General features: G+C 34.5%; 1 protein-coding gene across 1 annotated transcript in view; it reads right to left on the bottom strand.

The window, feature by feature from the left end:
• LOC126882098 (Golgi apparatus protein 1) overlaps positions 1-22,111 on the bottom strand; it is a 155,795-nt gene that overhangs the window by 117,331 nt on the left and 16,353 nt on the right. Inside the window, exon 2 of the mRNA XM_050646947.1 lies at positions 17,125-17,458. Within this exon, the coding sequence (XP_050502904.1) occupies positions 17,125-17,458 (334 nt within the window). The remainder of the gene's footprint in view (positions 1-17,124; positions 17,459-22,111) is intronic.

Here is a 22,111-nt window from a genome sequence, read left to right as displayed (position 1 = left end):
AATTGTGGTATTTTCTTTCTATTGACTTCCTCTTTCAGTATGGGTATCCACATCCTACTGCATTCCACCGAGGAATTTGCGACACAATTGGTTTCGTTTAGCATAATTAGAGCCGCTTCTTTGATTTTTCTCTTTTTACTATCTGTTTCTTTCAGGACTATACTTGAATCTCTCCACTGAACTCTATGTTCATTATCCCATGCGTGTTGACATATCTGAGATCTATCAAATTCTCTATTTTTAATATAAGATTGATGTTCACTTATTCTAACGTTTAATGGTGTTGATGTTTCACCTATATAAAACTGTTCGCATTCACAAGGTATTTTATAAATACAATTCTTTGTCCTTTCTTGTTCATTGTTAGGTTTAGTTTTAGATAGAATAGATCTCAATGTGTTGGTTGTTTTGAATGTTGTTGAAATGTTGAATTTATTTCCTATTGTTTTAAGTTTCTCGGATAGTCCTTTTATGTATGGTATTGATATTTTCCTCGTATTATTTCTTGTGAATGTTGTAGGATCCCGTTCTATGTTGTTCTGTTCCATTCGATCCAATCTTGACAATTCCTTATTTATAAACGATAAAGGATAATCATTTTTTAATAAAACAGATGTTAAGAATTGTTTTTCTTCTAAAAATGAATTTTCATTAGAACAAGTAATTTTGGCTCTATCATATAAATAAATTATTAGAAGAATTTTTTTACTAAGCAACAACATTTTTGTTTATGTTAATAATATTTTGTATTTTGACAACGGCACCCGATTTGGGCGTCGAAACGTTAATAAAAATCATTTTTTAATAATATTGTGGCTTATTTTCCATTATAAATAGTTAAAATATATTCATATGTATGCACAATATTATTGTTGTCTGATATAGCGAGATCCGCTTATTACGAGGTAATTAGTCCGCCATTTCAGTTCTCGTTATAGAGGTAGGCTACTGTATCTAATTATTTTATAGATATTGATAATAATTTTTGTAACTACAATTGAAAAATAGAAATAAAAAATTTACTTTTATATAACATTCTGTTAATAATCAATTCATACCATTTTAATAAACAACAGAATTTTCAGGTTGAAATAAGAGTCCGACAAAATATTGTATAAACTGTATTTATAGGTACATATATTATGTCAGAAAAAAACAAATTTGATTATGGCCATGCAATCATACTTTTTATTGTATTATTAATAGGAAAACTGTCGAGGTTATATTCCACTCTTATGATTATTAATAATGAAGAAGAATGAATGATGAGAGATTACCAATTAAAACCTGGAGGTGGATCCCAAAAAGAAGAAGGAAAAAAGGGAGACCAAAAAAGTCTTGGGAAAAAGGGATCAATATAGCCATGAACAGAAGAAATATAGAAATAGATTCATGGCAAAACAGAAAACAATGGCGTTCGAATTGCGATAAACGGCCTATGATGCTGTAAAACAGTCGCTATATATATGATTATTAATAGTTACTTTAACGTATTGCCATACTACTTAATTATGTAACCAGGCCTTATTTCACGTATCTTTTTAAAAATCTTAGCGAAATAATAGTAATTATATTAAAAATAAACAAATAAATAAATATTAAATGATGTTTGATTGTTTATATGTACATATAATAAAAATAGCTAAAACAACCTTATTTTCCAGATAATTAGATAAATACATATTTTACATAAATAAATTATTTATTTGTAATATAGACAGTGTACCTTAATACAAAAAATAATAGTACAATAATAGTGTACTAAAAACATTCCACTGTTTGAGATTCTATAATAGAAACTCTATCTAATAATTATTAGAGTTCCTATTAAATGGTATTCATTTATTTTATTATTGGCTATGAGTTTCGACGGTAGCGCTCTCTCGCGGTTTAAAACTTGTACTTTTCTGATAAAATTGGTGTATGTGAAATATACAAAACGAAAAAAATAGATATTTATCTAGAAAAACACAAATTATGAACTGAAATATTATTGTAACCTGATTACTGAACGAATACACAGATAGTAAAAGTAATTATGTTTTTTTATTTTATTCATTATAATTTTAATATTTTATATATAAATTCGTGCGACTGTATGACTGCTTACGCAAGTGGCCATTGAGAAAAAGAAGAAGTTTATGTGAAATTTAGAGGATACCTCTGTTTTATTGGGTGTGAGTTTCGTCGGTAGCGCTTCTCTCGCGGTTTGAAACTTATACTTTTCTGATAAAATTGTTTAAATTCAATGCACAAAACTGTCAGTAACAGCGCTGGCGAAAACTGTCAAATCCCCTCTACTCATCGGCTCACAGCGAATAGTCTAAGAGCTGGGAGCGGACTTTGTGCGTGATAAGTAATATGGAAAAAATATACGGGGATATGTTAAATTAGTTGTGTACATGACTTTCCCCAACGGCCAGAAACCAGAGTGGGGGACGAGGGTAGTTATAAGGGGTCAAAGTCGCGGTTTTTATTATTCTTTTGTGACGCTCATGATCGAGATGGTGCACCAAAATTTGGGAATAAGTAGGTAATGACGTAAATAAGTAAAATCTCTAGGGACGGAACCCTGCGTGGCCGACAAAGGGCTGGGGGTAAGGGTGACTGACGGCAACATTCCGCTCATGAACGGCCTAATACAGTATGCAGCAAAATCATCGGCAAAATAAACAGTACTGAAATGAATATTGAAATGTTTATGAATATTTATATATCTAGTATACATGATATAGCCTTGCAAACATTATTCCCGACGACGCACGTTCCCGATAAAACCGATGTTAGATCCCTCTAGAATAGATGCCCTCTGGTCAGTGGCGGATCTACGGGGAGGGAAAATGAAAATTTCCCCACTACCAAAGTTCAAAATTAAAGAAAAAAATTGTTCAAACATCTTCTTCTTTAAGTACCGTGCCCAAATTTTTAGGCGTGGGTAGCTTCCATAACAATTTGCCGATATCGTTCTCGATCTTGTGCGGCATGTAACAATTGATCTGCCGATAAGCCAGTCCATTGACGAAGGTTTCGGAGCCATGAATATTTCTTTCGACCAATTCCTGTTTTTCCGTCGATCTTTCCATTGAGTATTAACTGCAGCATCCTGTATCTGCTACCTCTCATTATATGCCCCAGATATTCAAGTTTTCTCTTTTTTATCATCTTCATTAAGTCACCTTCGCCTTGACCTACTCTGTTTAAGACTTCTCTGTTAGAAATGCGTCGAACCCAAGATATTCGAAACCGAATTGTTTGTTTCTCATTGTCTCTTCACATTTCTGCTTGATTCTATTAAGAATTATCTTAAGAAGTAGCTTGAGAGAGTGGCTCATGAGACTAATTAGTCTAAAGTCTTTACATGATGATGTATTAGGTTTTTTTGGGAGTGGAATAAATGTAGACTCTAACCATATCTGTGGCATCATTCCAGTCTCGTATATATGGTTATAAATGTTTGTTAGTTGTGAGACATTGTCGTCATCCAGAAGTTTGAGCCAGTCTGATGGTACTTGGTCAGGGCCTGGAGATTTCCCATTTTTGCTCTGTTTGATGGCTTTCTCTACTTCCGCTTTTAAAATGCTAAGACCAGTATTCGTATACTTTGTGGTGTTAAGTGGTGGCCTCGTATCCAGGAAGAGCTCTTTTATATAGTTAGTCCATTCTTCCTTTTTTTCATCCAAGTCGAGAATTATTTTACCTTTGGAGTTTCTCATAAAGTGAGGAGTTCTTTTTCTCTGAGTGTAGGTAATTTCTTTAAGCTTTTTATGTATATTAATGTTTATGTTTATATTATCGTCATGTTTTCTTTGTAGTTCTTCCATTTCACGACATCTTTGTTCCATCCAGTCCTCTTTTGCTCGCTTAACCTCGTACCTTATTTGTCGATATATCTCTCTATACCGAATCTCGTCTTTGTTTTTCCAATTTCTTCTTTGTTGAATAAGGTCTAGTATTTTATCGGTCATCCAATCCTTTTTCTTTATTGAGTCTTTTTCTGGTTTCAATCAAAACTTCGTTTGCTGTGGTGACCATGGCGGAATTCATGATATCTAGATTTTGACCGATATTTTCTTGTTCAGATCTTTCTAACTGCTCTTTAATCTCACGATTTATCTTATTTCCGAACTCATCTGCTATTACGGCATTTCTTAGGAGTCGAGTATTAGGTTTCTTCTGCGTTGTGGGGGCTTTTATTCTTTTTAGTTTTAGTTTGAATCCAGCACAGAGCAGATTATGGTTAGTTGTTATGTTCAAACATAAAAATATAAAAATAAAATAAAAATTCCATTTTTTTATTCAGTTGCAATGCGAAGGCAAAACTGTCTTATTTTTCACTTAGAACAGGGAGTGCAAACCAGCACTCTGAATCGACGATTTTCGACTCTTTTTGGAGTCATCATCGGAGAGGCCGCAGGCGTACGCTTGCTGCTCTCTGCTCGAAGTGACAAAACCACGAAAGCTTATCCCCGCATTGCAACTGACGTTAATGGAGTAGGTGACTAGCGTCATCTGGCCACTGAAAGGCAAAGTTTTCAACCTAATGTAAACATTAATATTATTGAAAAATGTTAAAAAATATTACTAAAAGATTTTTAATTGAAAACTTATGGGTCCATTTCCCTGGTAACACCTCCATGACTTCTAAAAATTGCAAACCAGATGGATGCTGAAGCGAAGAAGACAAGAGGGAATTCAAAAACTTACAATTCACGATCCCGTCTGTTCATAAAAATATAATTAGCTAACATGAAATCGAAACCACAGAAAGACAAATTCAACCCAATAAACACGCTAGTTGGTAAAATTAAGGGAACTTAATGCTTATAAGATATTATTTATGTCTTTCATGTAAGCTGAGTTTATCTTTTTTGTATCTTTTGGTTGGTTTTTCATTGGAAGTCCCCCCTAAGGCAAATTGCTAGATATGTTACTGCCTCTGGCATGAAAAAATCTTTAATTCTAGTCCGCAATTCCGAAATGGCACACAGTGGATTTGTCTGACTCCTTCAGCATTCGGAACATACGGAAAAGTTCACGAAAACGGCCCAAGCTTAAAATCAACAATGGTTTCAGCACACCCCTGATGAAATCATTGTTGATTTTAAGCTTGGACCGTTTTCGTGCACTTTTCCGTATGACGTATGATCGAAAATAGTACTCCACCTTAAAATTTTTTTCTGCAAAACTGAGAACCATTCTGAAGCACCTAACATTATCAAGATATTCACATATGTTATAACTACGTTAGGAAATGTTAAAACCGTTCCTAACGTTCAACCGTAGATGAAGAACTTGATTTATAAATATTTACAAAACTTCTTACACATGTTCTGTAATTTAATAAAAGCTTTTTATAAAACAATTATTTTTTTCATTACTTGGTTAGAGTTTGTCAAATAAGGTCATTACTTTGAGTGCAGTTTAGAACTTCTTAGAATGTAAAAAAAATGTAAAATTTGTTTGTAAAAGGTATGTTTTGAATATACTTTTTACAAACAAATTTAACATTTTTTGTGATTTATGGTATACAGCCAACTACAGGAATTCAATTTCCTTGTGGATTTTCTTAGAATATATCGAGACAAGGACAAAACAGGTTCAAAAATTGAAAAATTTATATTACTTAATACAATTTAATATTTGTAGTCGTTGTGGAATTTGGTAAATTCCAAACATGTTTGAAATGTTTAATGTGTTTTTTTAACAACATGTACACCTGGTTCCAAAAAAAACTGATACGACTCTTGACGCGTATTTTGTAGAAAATTGAGCAGTGTATTTTGAAGGATAAATACTTAATATTTACATACTGTCAATGTCACTGCCAAATCTTAAAATTTGTTAGATAGCTTATTCTGTTCCACGGTTATTAGACTTTATTATTAATCTTTATTATTAATACTTTCTCCGCAACTGAGGGTATCTTATCAACTGTATTGTTTTTAAACAATAGATGATAAAATAAAAATATTGACAGTTCAAAAATGTGAACAATATTGCATTGTGTGTGGCCTAAGTTTGGGCTGAAAACTGAAATGTATTACATTTTTACAAAATTTTAGAATATGTTTAATTACGTAGACCAATTTTAACAGTTGTTTTCAATACAGATTTCAATCATCTACAAATAGTTCCTAATGTCTTGTGATGTCAAATAATTAGAGAAGCTGGAATTCAACAGTTTAGAATTTTACATTGAGTTAATGCAAAATTGTGACGCATGTCAAAATTCTCAATGTATTTTAATTGTATTCATTTTTTTTTCGAATCCTGAGAAAACTAATAAATATTTTTGAAAAATTTAAACTCAGAATGAAAGACTACATTATTACCGAGGGCTGAAAGTCCCTGAAAACTTCTATAATATTTATTTTAATAAGTTACAGGGCTGAAAATAAAAAAAAGTGTGATATTTAATTTCAAATATTTCATTCAATAGAAACTGCTTGTTTATTCTAAGGGGCTTTCCGCCCTCGGTAATAATGTAATCTTTCATCCTGCGTTTAAATTTTTCTAAAATACTTATTAGTTTTTTCATGAATCAGTTGTTTGTTGTTTGTTTATTTTATTATTTGTCTGTCATAATCAATATAATGTCAGATCAATCAAATACACTGCTCAACATGATCAAAACTTACTAAGAGTCGTATCAGTTTTTTTAGGAACCGGCTGTACATAAGACAAGCAATTAGTTAAAGAAAAGATTGAAATAAAGGACAATTGTGTCTAGGATCGAATTATTTTTATTTTCCAATTGCCTTTGATTGAGAACTTACTTTGTTAATTGAAAGTTAAAAGTCCATAACAAACAATAACGAGTAATCAGAAATTGTATTCTCATTGTAAATAAAATAGTTGTTATAACAAACTGTTGGACAAAACTTGGCAACAATGTTCTCAATTTGCTAAATATGTGCATGTTCATATTGTAGTTCCTACTCTATCCTCCTTGCTATCTTGGGCTAGGATATATCTAGTGTTGCCCAAATGCAAGACCAAGAAGAGACTTAGAGAGTCTTGGTCTTGCACCAATACACCTGGTCTTGTTCTTGGTCTTGGTATTGCACTCCCGGTGTTGGTCTTGGTCTTGCAAGTCTCGCAGTTACCCACTAGCATATTGCTATTTATTAAACGTTACTTTAGATCTTAGAACAACGTAACAGTATAGGTAAATTTTCAGCTTGACTTAACATACATGGTGAGGCAGATAACCTTCCTGCGGAGGCTAACGGCGCAAAATCCGGACATGTCAGTTGCGAGATGGTGCACCTTCCACCATGAGGCCAAAACCGATCCAAACGGACACCTGTTCGTCTTCGGAATCGGAGACGAGGACATGGCTGTCCTTAAGAAAAGAGCAATGAGGCTGAGCTACGCGTTCACCTCATTGACTCTAAAAGCAAGCAAACAAAAAATGGAGGGCACCTCCTCGGAACCAGGGACCTCAGATACTCGGCAACCGGATACGGTTACTGAGACTGAAACACCCGTGGTTCCACAGCAGGACGACGACCATCAGATGGTGGTCGACGAACCCTGCAGAGGAAGCACCGAAACGACTAAAGCTGCCGCCTCCTCAAGTGAGGAGGAAATGGACGCCTAAAAAGAACCAATACGACACCTTCGCCATGGGCAAAGACGTCGGGAAAAAGGTAACCATTATTCAATGCAACCTCCAGTACAAAAAGGTGGCAACCGCGACACTCTGCCGCCATCTGGATGTAAAGGAGGATGCAATAGCATTAATCCAAGAACCTTGGATAATTAAGACCAAAATAACTGGTTTTGGCAGTATAAATGGTCAAATCTTCAGCTTACCAAGCAACTAACAACCGAGAACAGCAATATATGTTCCCAGGAAAATTAAAGCCTCCCCCCTGGTGCAGTTTTGTACTTCAGACGTAACTGCTGTTAAAGTAAAATGACCATGGGGAAAAGGCAAAAGCAGAGAGTTGATACTAGAGACCGATGATGCAGCCACCCTACCACCAACAAAGGAGATGGAAGATCTGGTAGACCATTGTCTCAGCCAGAAGGTAGAACTTATTATCGGCTGCGATTCGAATTCTCACCATCTAGGCTGGGGCAGCAAAGATAACAACTCTCGAAGTAAGTCTCTTTATGACTATATTATTAGTAAAGATTTGTATATCTTAAATAGAGGCACGGAACCTACATTTATTAATGTTCGTAGCCAAACTGTTATAGATATCACGCTAGCAACAGCAGAAATATCTAATAAAATTCAGAACTGGCAGGTCTCAGAGGACATCTCTATGTCTGATCACCGCTGGTTGACCTATATTATTAGTCTGGAAAAAAGCCTTATCAAATCTCGCGACCCTAGGAAGACGGATGTAGAACTCTACAACCGCCTCTTAGAAGATGCTCTGCGGAATGAAAAGGCTTTAACTCCAGGAACTAATACAGAATTGGAAAGGTACACGGTATCTATCCAAAATAAAATAAGCTACGCTTATAAAAAATCCTGTCCGATAAGGATGGTCCAGGAAAGTCGCAAAACCAACTCTTGGTGGTGCACTGAACTGGAACACCTTAGAAAGACAGCAAGAACTTCTTTTAATAAAGCAAAACGCACCAAACTCAAAGAGGATTGGGATATTTATCAATCAAACCTCAGAGAGTTTAAGAAAGTCTGTAGACAAAAACAAAGAGCTGCTTGGAGAGCCTACTGTGAGGAAATCGAAGATTTTCCGCAAGCTTCCAGGCTACAAAAAGCGCTCTCAAAAGATCCACATCGGCATATCAGCATACTAACAAAGGAAGATGGAAGCAAAACTTTCAACCTTTGCGAAAGTGCTGAGGTCCTGACGAAAACACACTTCCCCGGTTCTAGCATTTCAAAAGCACCAAACTGGACGGAAGAAATAATCATACCCACACCAAATGACTGGCATCTTGCCAGAACATTAATTAGTGAGGAAAAGATAAGATGGGCCATATCGTGCTTCGCCCCTTTTAAGTCACCAGGGCCTGACGGCATATATCCAGCCCTACTACGGTGGGGACTGGATATTCTTTTGCCGCACCTTGTGGGAATCTTCAGAGCCTCCTTGGCTCTGAGATATATTCCTAGAGAGTGGAGAGAGTACCATTCCATACCAAAACCAGGTAGGATGGATTACACCCTACCGAAAGCTTTCCGACCAATTAGCCTGACATCTTTTCTCTTGAAAACGATGGAAAGGCTATGCGAGAGGTACATAAGAGATGAAGTTCTGGTTCATAATCCACTTCATCCAAATCAACATGCATATACTTCGGGAAGATCTACCGATTCTGCACTTCATCAAGTAGTGGGAAGAATTGAAAGATCGCTGGATAATACAGAATCCACCCTAGGTATATTCATAGACATTGAGGGAGCGTTTGATAAAACAACTTTCCCAACCATCACCCAACAGCTCAATGTCAGGAATGTCCCCCTGGCCGTGAGCGAATGGATATTCAGTATGCTGTCAAATAGAGCAATAAGCATAAATGTAGAAGACGTTTTGGTTAGAGGGATGGTTACGAGGGGATGTCCACAAGGGGGGATGCTATCACCACTCCTCTGGAACACAGTGTTGGATACCCTGGTTTACCAACTCAGCAAGAACGGTTTCTACACAATAGCCTATGCAGACGATATAACCGTCTTGCAAAGCGGTAAGTTTGAGAACACACTATGCGAGAGATTACAAGTTGCTCTCAGACTAATAGAAACATGGTGTAAGGAACACTCACTGTCTATAAATACAAAAAAGACAGAGATGGTCCTCTTCACCAGAAAAAGAAGGATCACGGGCTTAATACCCCCTAGGATTCTAAACTGCAGTCTGAATTTCTCTGAAGAGGTGAAATACCTTGGTATTACCCTTGACAGGAAGTTAACATGGAACTCTCACTTAGATAGTAGAGCTAAAAGAGCATATATTGCCTATGAACAGTGTCGGCGAACGGTCGGACGCACTTGGGGCCTTTCGCCCAGGGTGGTCGCCTGGATCTACACTACTGTCATTAGGCCAATGCTAACTTACGGAGCCATTGCTTGGGTACCAAAAGTGCTAGCGATCAACAAACTAAACCATATTCAACGGATGGCTTGCCTAAATATAACAGGTGCCATGAAAACAGCACCAACTGCTGCAATGGAGTTGCTCATTGGCATTACCCTTTTAGACATATATGTCAGAGAGGTGGCGCTGATGACGATGATGAGGTTACGCTCAGCGGGTGCAAACCTTGATGTAGGAATGGGACAATTGAGATGTCGTTTCTGGCGGGGTGAGCTGGAGGCACTGCCCCAGCTGCATGCGGCCCATGGATGCGACTCAATTAAACCTACGTTTGTCTTCGACAAACCCTACAAAATCGAAACAAGACAACATAGGGAGTCAAACGTGGCAAATGCATATTGCATCTACACCGATGGCTCCAAAACGAAAGAAGGCTAAGGATGTGGAATATACTCCAGATCATTGAACCTTAGTATAAAATGGGGCATGGGCAAAAATGCCAGCTTAGTTCAGACTGAACTGGCTGGTATCTCCATAGCCGCAAAAGAGATAATCGGGAAAGGTATAGCCGGCAAAACTGTAATAATCTGCACAGACAGCAGACAAGCGCTACTAACCCTGAACAGACCACGCGTCATATCAGGGCTAGTAACGGAGTGTCATGAATCACTAGCCCAAGCTTCGGATGGTAACAACATCATCCTGAGGTGGGTTAAAGGACACAACAGAAATAAAGGCAACCGCATTGCTGACCAGCTGGCTAGAAGGGCAGCAGGCCTAAGACTCTTAGGACCTTGTGATCTTTTTGGCTTGTCGACTACAACAATCGCGGAAACTGTCAAATGTCACTCCCACACGCAAACCGTAAGAAGATGGGAAGAAGGGCCAGGATGTAGACTTGCCAAGGTAACACTAAGGAACCTTGGGAAGTCAGCATCAGAAAAGTACTTGAGAATGACCAGGAAAAACCTACGCTTGACCGTTGGTTTTTTAACTGGCCATTGTCAACTAAGAAAACACCTCCACACACTGGGGCTAGTAGACACATCTCTATGCAGGAGGTGTGAACGAGATGACGAAACTGTCGAGCATGTCCTATGTGAATGTCCGGAGTTATCGTCAATACGAGAGTATGCGTTCGGCGAGCCTTGGCCTACACCTGCCGATATAGGGGAGATGTCACCAGGTGATTTGTCCACCTTCCTGGAAATGGCAGGATGGATAATGAACTAAGGACGACAACCCCCTGGGAGGATGTACAATGGGTCAATTGTGGCCTAAGTGCTGTGGGACTTGACTCACACTCCCTACTCTACAGATACAGACAGAACCTTCCTATTAGAAATATCTCGAGAACTAAAGACAATAGAATCATGAAAATTGGAATAAAGGGGTTTTGAAGTTTGAATCTATTTAATTAAAATATTTTTATATATTTCCTACTTCAAGTTATACCGGCAGTAGCCTATAACTTCCTATACCAACACCTATAGCTTCCTATAACTTCCTATAGCCTATACCAACACAAAAGACCCATAGGCAGACCTCCTATGAGATGGACAGATGATCTGAAACGAACTGCCGGGAAAAATTGGCTGCAAGTAGCGTACAACAAAAAACAATGGAAAGGAGGACTTGAAGAAGCTTATGTTTAGATGTGGACGTGAATGGCTAGACGAAGAAGAAGAAGAAAGAACTGCTTTAGTTTGTGCTTAATTGTTAATCGCGCCAACAATGTTAACTACGTAGGAATTTTGATAGCTCAACCATTATTGGTAATTTTTAGGATTAGTCTAGATAATATGTATCTATTTCCGAAAAATTATTTGCGATTGAATATGTTCACGACCAACCCAATAAAATTTCACTTATTTTTTGATTCAATTAATGTTTGGCTTGAATCACCAATAACTCACAAACTAAAGCAGTTAGGAATAGGGAATGCTTAAGTACCATAATATATCATTTCATTACAATACTAAAATACAGGGTGTTCCATTTAAGAAAACTCAGAAAATACTCATTCCGAGTTTCGACCAACCCTTTATTCTAAAATCAAAAATTTAGCTATACTAACAATTCTTAACAATAGTAGAATATATTAAAAATCATATGAACGTAAATAGTTTTTTATGTCAAACTACTACAATTCTACAGGGTGTGAATATTGTTACGATATTACGAAAAAAAAAAATGTAATTGTCTTTTAAACTACCCTACATAACATTACAAAACCTTATATTTTAACAACGAAGGCATCGAGGAGAATTTAAAAATCTAAAAATATACGAAGTTATAAGCAACATCCGGTATAATCAGAAGTAGGAAATGGATGAAAATACTTTCATTAAATAGATCACTCCTTAAAACCCCTTCGTTCCCATTTTCATGATTCTGTTGCCTTTAGTTTCCGAGATATTTCTAATAGGACATTTATCTGCCTCACCCTGTAGACATAGTAAAAAAAAACCAAATTAATAAATGTCTAAACAACTCACATCGGGTGGGGTTTGAACCCACGATCTAAACTATCCCTGCCTATACTCTCACTAAATGCTATCTACCATATCCCATGGGAGTTAGTCTATTTCTTTATACATTTGCATTTAATAACCTTATATTACATATTATGTGCTAAAACATGGTTAAAACACAAAAAACCAAATAAATGCCATAAACTTGACTGTATTAAAGAAACTGTATTAAAACTCTGTCTATTAGAAAGGAATTGTGTTTGACCCATTGATATAAAATTGTACACTCTGCAGAAAGTTTACAAGTACGATGTTTAATCTTTATACGATGTGGTATTTAGAATCCTACTAACTAATAAGGAAAAACAATTGAGTGTGTGTCGTATTATATTTTTTATCAAGTTAGGCGACATATCTTTAAAAAGTTTCAATAGGATATTACTGTCGGCGTCACAACACAGATTATTTTATGAAAGGACAGCTATTCTCAAAATCTAGACAATTAACATACAATTAATTTCAGAGCGAAGGCGTCCGTCGCCGTCGTCTGCTAGGAAAGGATGTATTACCAAACATTTTATTTTTACATTGTAATAATTTATTTTGACCTTTGAGTACGTGTTAAATAAATATGTCAAGTGTTCTTTTAATGAACATTTTGATTCGCTATGTATGTTTATAGTATTGTTCATAATCCGCACAAGTCCAATTTTCCAAATTTTTGTTACCTACATATCTTTTTGCGTCTCATAGTCTCTAAGCATATACCCTCAAATGACACTCAATCCTAACTGCAAGATGCAAGATTCTCGCAGGCTTAGTCTTGTTCTTGCTCAGGTCTTGCACGGTCAGTCTTGGTCTTGCTAAAATAAAGCGGTCTTGGTCTTGCGAAAACGCAAGAACAAGACCAAGACTGCAAGACCAAGACCGATTTTGGGCAACACTAGATATATCGTAACAAAAATCATCTTAAGTAGTAAACAAATAGGGAACCTTAGAAAACACGAAGTAAAAGTGTTTACAGCAGATGCTCAAAATGTTGTCTGTTTACTTTAACAAAACAAAGTATGTGACTTTTAAGACATGCAACACATGTCACTGTAGGGAATATTAAATGAAAAATATTAAGTATTTTTTTAAATACATATTCAAAAACAAAAAAAAAGATGCGGCATGATCCATTTGAATTAACAAAGTTTTAAAAGATATATAGATGTGCATATAGATTTTCACTTCGGAAAAAATCAAACAAGATAGAACTTTTTGTAATTTCATTAAGAAATGTTTAATAAACAACATATCAAAAAGTTTACTCGAGAAGTGGGTGCTTAATTTTTTATTAAACAAATGAACTGCGAAATTAGATGTTTTTTTAAATAACTCCGAAAATATAAATTTTATAAAAAAACTGACAAAATTTTACAAAAAAAAACCTTCTATAAAGATTTTTCTAAAATTAAATCTGTAGCTTCTATCATTTTTTACTTATAACGTTAAAGTCACCCGTCTCACAAACATTTGTAATGATACGCCGCGAACACGCACCAACACTAGAACCGTACGAGTTCCACAGTCCGCGCAGATGCCCCACTCATTTCCACTTCTCCGAAACAGCACAGGCAGAGGGTACTTAAGGAGGCCAGCGAACCTAGATTATCCAGAATATCCAGTCTTGAAGCGACAGCTCTGGGCTCCACTACCAGACAAGCGAGGTGAGCGAGGCAGGCCGACCTGACTAGCGAGTCACAGTAGTGACGTGACCTCGCAAACTAAGGCAGGCCAACTTGAGCAGCAAGGTGTACCGTGTTGAACTTGCGGCTCATAATTAAACGGTAGCAAACGAAGTGAGCGAGCTCCCGATAAATTTATATATTTTAATCGCGTGATTGTTTTGCAACTTACACTGCACTGAGGTGTAAGAATATTTCGTATTGTTATTAATTTTGCTTTTCTTTTACAGACGTCTATCCAGGGGAGGACTTCGCTGCAACGCGGTGACAAATCGAATTGTATTTTATTTTTACTTCTTTTTGATCTGTACATAATTACATTGAATATACGTATTTTGTTTTAACCTGTGTTTTACTGAGTCTGTCGTCTTGAAGAAAGATCTACACGTCACACATTGACGCACTGTAAACTAGCAGTACACGGTTGTTATTTTAATGTAATTGTTTAACTAATGGATCAAATGAAATTTTACAGATTGGACATGAAAGAAGAACAATTAAGCTATCTTATGATTATAATAAAAAGAAATAAAATGTATGGACATAAGTACGGTGTGGGCGGAAAGTGAGACTTACATGAATTTTGTTTAAAAATGTGTAACTAATACAATTTTTCTTATAAAACTCACAAGTTTGCACAACTTACCTTTCAAACAACTTAATAAACGATGTTTCTTAAAAAAAAATCTCAAAAATTTAATTCAAACAACGTCTCAAAAAATGTAGTTTTTGAAAACTTTGTAATTTTACAGACTTACCACCACTTTAAGATGGTATTACTTAAGTTTAAACAGATTTATTACAATTTTTTAGGTGCTTTTTTAACGCTTAAGAAAGAAAGAAAGACAGAAAATTTATTGTTTTTAAAAATGAGTTTACATTTATAAAACACAACGTGGTATAGTACAAACACAGTACAAGATACATTAAAATACTAACTATAAAATAACATTTACAATATTATTTTCTCTTGGATTTACTTGACTAAAAAAGAGTCTGGTCTATCTTCTCCAGTTGGCAGACCTCTATTGTGATGCTCACGATCTAAAAATCTTCTTCCTAACCTAAAGTTAAATCGTTCAATGCCAATTTTTTCGGCCAAAAAGCAGGATTGTAAATTTCTTCCCTTAAGTCAGGTAGTACACCTATCATGAAACATTGATTATCGCTTCTTTTCTGGGTTGGTAACAATTTTACTTGTATATCCTCGCAGTTTGTCTTAGTTATTATGAAACTCTTGATGTGGTCCGCATTTACACTATCCGGAACTTTTGAGATGAATAGCCACAATTTTTTGTCTGGTTTTTCGGATTTTCCATGGAAATCCTTATCACCAATTCCAGTTCCCATTATTTTCTTGCGTCTTTTTGTCACAATCTGATATCCTTCATCATTCGTTTTATTCTCTGAACTCCCCATTGTGATATGATTAAGATTCATTTTTGTGCTTTCCTCATTTTCGAAAGTTAAATTTGTAATGTAGTCACATGTCTGTTTGGTTTGAATATCCATTAATTGTGCATTTAATTCGTTTGTAGTAATTTTTGAATTGCCCTGTATATTAGAATTCCTTTCAACATGTTTGGTGTTTTTATCATTAAAATTTTTATTTGAGTCATTACCTTGAGTTTTTATTAAACCCTCATTAGCAGTTGTGTTGGGTTTTTGTGAGATTTTGGTTCTGGTTATTTCTGATTTCAATAAATTTAATTTTTCTAGCAAATGTTCATTATTTGATTTTAATAGATTATTGTTATCTAATAATAAATTTTACTTATCATCTTTTTCAGCTAACAGCCTTTTTAACCACTGATTTTCTATCGCTATGGCACTAAATGATTCGATGGGTTGTCCATCACTATTTTGGCAACAGATTACATGCGAATCCCCTATCTTGAAGAATTTCACTTTGTTTTTCACAGCACATGAGATATGATAACTATTTCCACATACTATACAAACGAGTGTTTTATTAGGCTTCGTTTGATAACATTTAAATGTATTCTCTTCAAAATCTACCTCTTTTACTATAGAGAGAGGTGACGGCACATTTTTACTTTCCGCCATCTTGGATAGGATTTGAGGCTTAGGATGTAGCCTTTACAATGCACTAAATTATTTTACTTTGAACTGTTTCTTTTTGAGAAAATTAAGAAAGATAACAAAAATGTAATACAAAAACCGAAAATTACCATCTAAAAAAATGTTTATACAAAGTGATCAAAACTTTTTTCTATAAAACTTATCTAAAATACATAATAATAATAAGCGTCAACAATAATAAATGTTCAACAAAAATTTTTTTTAGCTCTTATACAGTGTGTCTGCGTAACTTGGAACCTATTGATAACTTTTTTTTATTATCAGTTTTAAGAAAAAAAGTTATTCTCCATAAAATACTCTGCATTGTATAAAATCTAAGATGCAACCATCAAATTTTATTAATTTTATACGAGTTATGTCAAAAAATATTAATTTCACTCAAGAGTAAAGTACCTTTATATTTCACAATATCGAAAATTGTTATTAAGAAAGGTTGTTTGGAATTAAAAAATATGTTTCAGTGTTCAATTACATCCTTCTAATTGAAATATTGTGAACAATAAAGGCACTTATTCACTTATTGTGAACTGTTAAGCGAAATTCATATTTTTTTACATACCTTGTTTATAATTGAAAAAGTTTGATATCTGCTGGTTTTATCTTAGACTTTAGACCATATAGAATATAAAGTATTTTATAAAGAATAACTTTTTTTTCGTAAAATTGGTAATAAAATAGTTATCATAATTGAAATAAAATGATTATGGGTATTGGAAACAATGCATCTTTTTGTTCTATCTTGACTCCCCTAATAGGAACAACTGATAGAATTTTTATCTATTAATAGTAAAATATTACCTGTAATCATTCAGCAACATTTTCCTATGTTCTTGAATCTCACTCTCACACTCAGAGCTTATGTGCATTCTGGGATTATTTGAATCACTTCTTATGAAGTCTTCCAGACAGAGCAATATTTGTGCCAAACGCACAGTCTTATCACTAGACACTCTTTTTTTGCATTGGGTCTTTTTAATATCTTCTTTACAAGCCTTTAACAGCCCTTTACTAACTTTAAAGTCTTGTGATATCAATTTTTCTCTCCTACGTAAGTGTTGTCTACAAGTTGAAGCTAATTTTGAATCATCCAAATGAAGCTGCTTAATTAAACAGGGAAATACTCTTCCTGTACCTGAAAACAAAATTATTTAATTTATTTTGTATATAAATCATATACACACAGGAACAAATAATAGAAGCATGGCAGATGCAATAATAGTTATATATGTACCAAGTCAGTAAAGTTACTCTTTATCGAATGAGTCTGATATTATGAGCAGAGCGAGCATAGCGAACGAGGCGAATAACAGATGAGTTCGATAAAGAGTCTTTACTGACGTGGTGCATACAAAATTTTATCGCCAACAATTTGATATTGGTTTTAACACTTACTTAAAATTTACAATTTAAGAATTTTTTCAATTTTAGACGTAATAAAAATTTCATGACAGTGCAGTGATGACATGACTTTTGCATGATGGCCGCTTTAGATTTTTAATCGATAGTTATTAATATTGAATAATTACTAAATCGGTAAAGTTTTGATTTCCTTTATATGAATACAATTACAAAATACTACAGAATATCACTTTTTGATATAAATTTAATTAACAATGTCATAAATTTTGTACAATATTTTTAATAATTAAAGTAAATAAATTGTAAGTTAACTCAAATAAATAATCGATTACTGCCATCGACCACTTACATTAAATCTCGATTAATCGTGGCAGGTAAAGTAAAATTTTTCTTTCAGTACAATAAAGTGCTACTTTACTGCCGCAAAGGAGGGCAAATGAGTACAATAATGAATGACAATTAACATGTGAAACTAGTACTGATCTCACTAGTACTGACTAGTGGACCTAAGGCTAGTGTGGGAATACCGAGAGGAGCTTGACAAACTAACAGAACATAATAGTGTCATACTGGTACGGGTTCCAGGTCACTTGGAATATGGCAATCAAAGAGCTGATGCTCTTGATCATCTACCAAAGGGTCTAGGACGTTTCATCGCCGCCGTTTCGATTTTCGATACAAGGTCAGTTTGAAATAACAATTAGTATTCGTTATTTATAATCTAGTCGATTTAGCACTTTTACTAAACACTCTCACTTTTATTTATACCAAACAGTAAACAGGGGAATCCACTTTTAGTTCTACTTTCATGGCGAAAAGATTAGTCATTGGTATTTGAGATCCCAACGAGTAAACATCACAGTTGCTAAATAATATACCACCAGCTCTTTACCGTAGTTACTTCAACGTAGTTACTTCAACCAGAACTAGCAGTCTGGAAGGAGAAATGGAAAGAAACGTCAATGTTCTTGCACCTCGACCACCCTAGATAACAGCGGGGTGCCTACATAAAAAGGATGGAGACATCAGGCCGACGCGGAGCTGAGGATGGAATGGTATGAAGATGGAACATCGTGGGAAAATGGACAATGGTACGGGACGTGCAGCGAGGACTTTTCTGTTCTTATAGTATTTCCACGATATAGTCGTAATTAACAATATAATAATAATAATATAATCGTAATTTAAGATACACATAATCTAAGTTTTACCTATTTTTTATCTACCTATTCTATTTTAATTACCTTATTGGTATTATAGGGAATTTTTTTTCTCAAGTATTATGGTTATTTATAGAACGTAATGATACATTTTTATATGATTTTTATATTTACTAGCATATATTTTTATCTTTACCGACTTTTTATCCAATCCACAGAGAACGGCAGTTCTCACCAGACAAGAATCTACAGGTCGAGCAAGTCTCGTAAATTTCACGATTGCGAGCCACGTTTCACGCAACCGTGTTTGCGTACTTGTGTTTCAAGTTGCGTGGTCGTACGGAGTTATATTTACCAAATTTAAATATAATCGTTTTCAAAATTAAATCAATATGTCAATATGGCTACTGGGCTACTGGGTGTAAAAGATAAATCTTATTCTATCTGTTCTTAACGAGTTTTAGATAATTTTAGTTGTATTTCTTTGTAATTTTGTGTTGTACAAAGATTAATTTAACATTTTCTCTGGAAGTATTAATTTAGAAAGATAATATGCTTCATTGGTGTTGTGTTTTGAAGTGTGAAATGTGATAAAGTCAAGATAAAGTTCACTTTTAAACTGAACTAAATAAGGTATCTGAGAGACAACAATGGTTAAATGCAATACAATGTACAGGTTTTACTAGCGAAATGAAAATTTTCCTGTCCTGTCTGCTGTAATCATTTTATATCTGGTAAGTTACAATTACAACAGTAACGATTTTTGAAGATGTTAACATTTTAATCTTATAGGAAAACCAGCCGACTTAATAGATAATAACAATCTCCAGATTGGGTTCCTTCAATAAATATGGTCTATAAACACAATGAAATAAGTTCCCCAAAATCTAAAATGGAGTGGTATCAAAGGAGAATTAAAGGGAAAAATATTCATATTGAAATTATTTATAAGGCACTGGACTGTCTTAAATTCTACAATAATACTAGGTGGGTAAATGATTTTAGACATTTTTCATTAAGATTAAGTAGATTTTCATTCAGTAGATTTAAGACTTGTTTACACGGGTAGAGTAATGATGCAAGTACTTGATAGAGTAGAGTAACTCTACCTGTAAAAATGCTCAGCACAGTAGAATAGCTGGTAGAGTGTATAGTTGGAGTTAAAGTAGAGTGACTAGCAACCTATGGCAAAGTAACTACTCTATGACCACCACTACTGCCAAAATGTCTACTCGGCTGCACACTCTACCCATGGAACACGCTCAATTATGGCAGAATAGAGTAGGTAGGAGAGTACATGGGGGCGCTGTCATTCTGGCTGGAATTGTGTTTTGTGTAAATAGTGAAAATGAAGTTCACCGAAGATGAAACTTTAAAACTTGTAGAGCTATAATACGGCGAATACCAGTGTTTATGGAATTTAGGTAGTGTATACTACAGAAATAAAAGTTTGCAGCAAGCTGCGGAGGATGAAATCGTCGAAAGAATGGCAAAGGGGGCTTTGGAGTAAACAAGCTTAAGCAAAAAATTAAGAATTTAAGGTGCACTTATAATCAAGAGTGTTTAAAAATACAAAAATCGGTTTCACTATACTAGCATCAGTATTATACTTGTACTCTCCTCACGTGAATGGTATCAAGCCATTTTTGGTAGAGTACTACCACTACTCTACTCTCCTCAAAACTCTACCCATGTAAACAAGTCTTTAGAAACAGTGGAAAATGAGGTAGCTAGTAGAGTAGTAGTAGAGTAAAATATACTGGTTTAGCAAATTGCAATGTTTTAAGGTAATACAGTAGCGATAAACAGGTAGCCAAAACGTGTTCCAAGATTGTCAGTGTAATTTTGAATATTTTTTCGAGGCATTTGGCACACGTATTCGTAAAATAATAAAGAATGGCGGTACAGAGCCCAATTTGAAAAATATATTAATATGTGGAAATTACTCTGTAATTATACAATATTTAAAAAATGAGCCTGTACCGCCATTAAGAAGAACAAAAAAATACACTTTCTTCAAATAAACTTTTTTATCCGATGCCTAGATTTTGTGTAATTTTGGAACTACTAATGAAATAAAAAATTTTAGTAGTTCCAAAATAACACAAAATCGGATAAAAAAGTTGTATTTGAAAAAAGTGTATTTTTTTGTTCTTCTTAATGGCGGTACAAGCTCGTTTTTTTTATATTGTATTTAATTACAGAGTAATTTCCACATATTAATATATTTTTCAAATTGGGCTCTGTACCGCCATTCTTTATTATATTACGAATATGTGTGCCAAATATCTTGAAAAAATATTCAAAATTACAGCCGCAATCTTGGAACACATTTTCGCTACCTGTTGATCTATACTGTTTCCTCTTAAGATAGTTTTAATAGTTATTTATGATATAAGTATTAAATTTTAAGACGCGCATGTGAAAGTTAACTTGAAAAAATAATTTTATTAATGTTTTGACTTCCACATCAGATGTCATTGTCAAAATACAAAATATTCATTATTATTAGGTTTGTTCTAGCAAACGGTCAAACTAGTCAAAAACCATCAGCAAACAGTTGGTCAGTAAAAGAACATAATACAGTCACCAGTGCGATCCCCTCTACTCGCGCTGGTCCACTATTCGCTGATGGTTTCAAACTGATGCTAGAACAAACCTATTATTATTATACATATCATTATCTGTAAATAATATTTCTTCTGATTGTTAATTGTAAAGGATAGAAAAATTACCATTTATTTTATTTTTTTTAGAATCAGCTGAGAGAAGTGGTCTACAAAAAAACCAGGAAGGAAACGGAATATGTGGCTACGAAAGGCAAAAGAAAGGTTTACAAAGCAAATGTGACACATTTTTTTGAAATATTTAGGAATATCAGTAAATTGCATTAAAAAAATGTATGAAAAGATTTTGTTCAATAAAAATGTTTATATTTATCAAGGATGTATTATTTGGTATGGCCACATATCGTCAGTGATGTAATAATACATCCTATCTGTTTTTTCATGAGTTTTGTAAGAGAGACTAAAAACTTGTCTTAGGGTCACCTCCTGTTTTCATATGATATTTTTTGACTTGTTTTGTAGTAAATTAAACTATCTATGAACTACAAAACAAGTCAAAACTTACATATGAACACAGGAGGTGACCTTAAAACATGTTTTTCCATCTCTCATACAAAACTCATGAAAAAACAGATAGGAGGTATTGTCACATCAGCAAGGATGTACAGTGATGAGTGCCCTAATAACCGGCAAAATATT

Source organism: Diabrotica virgifera, chromosome 3 (genome assembly GCF_917563875.1).
Source record: "Diabrotica virgifera virgifera chromosome 3, PGI_DIABVI_V3a".
NCBI lineage: Eukaryota > Metazoa > Arthropoda > Insecta > Coleoptera > Chrysomelidae > Diabrotica > Diabrotica virgifera.
This window is presented reverse-complemented; position numbering and strand designations above follow the sequence as displayed.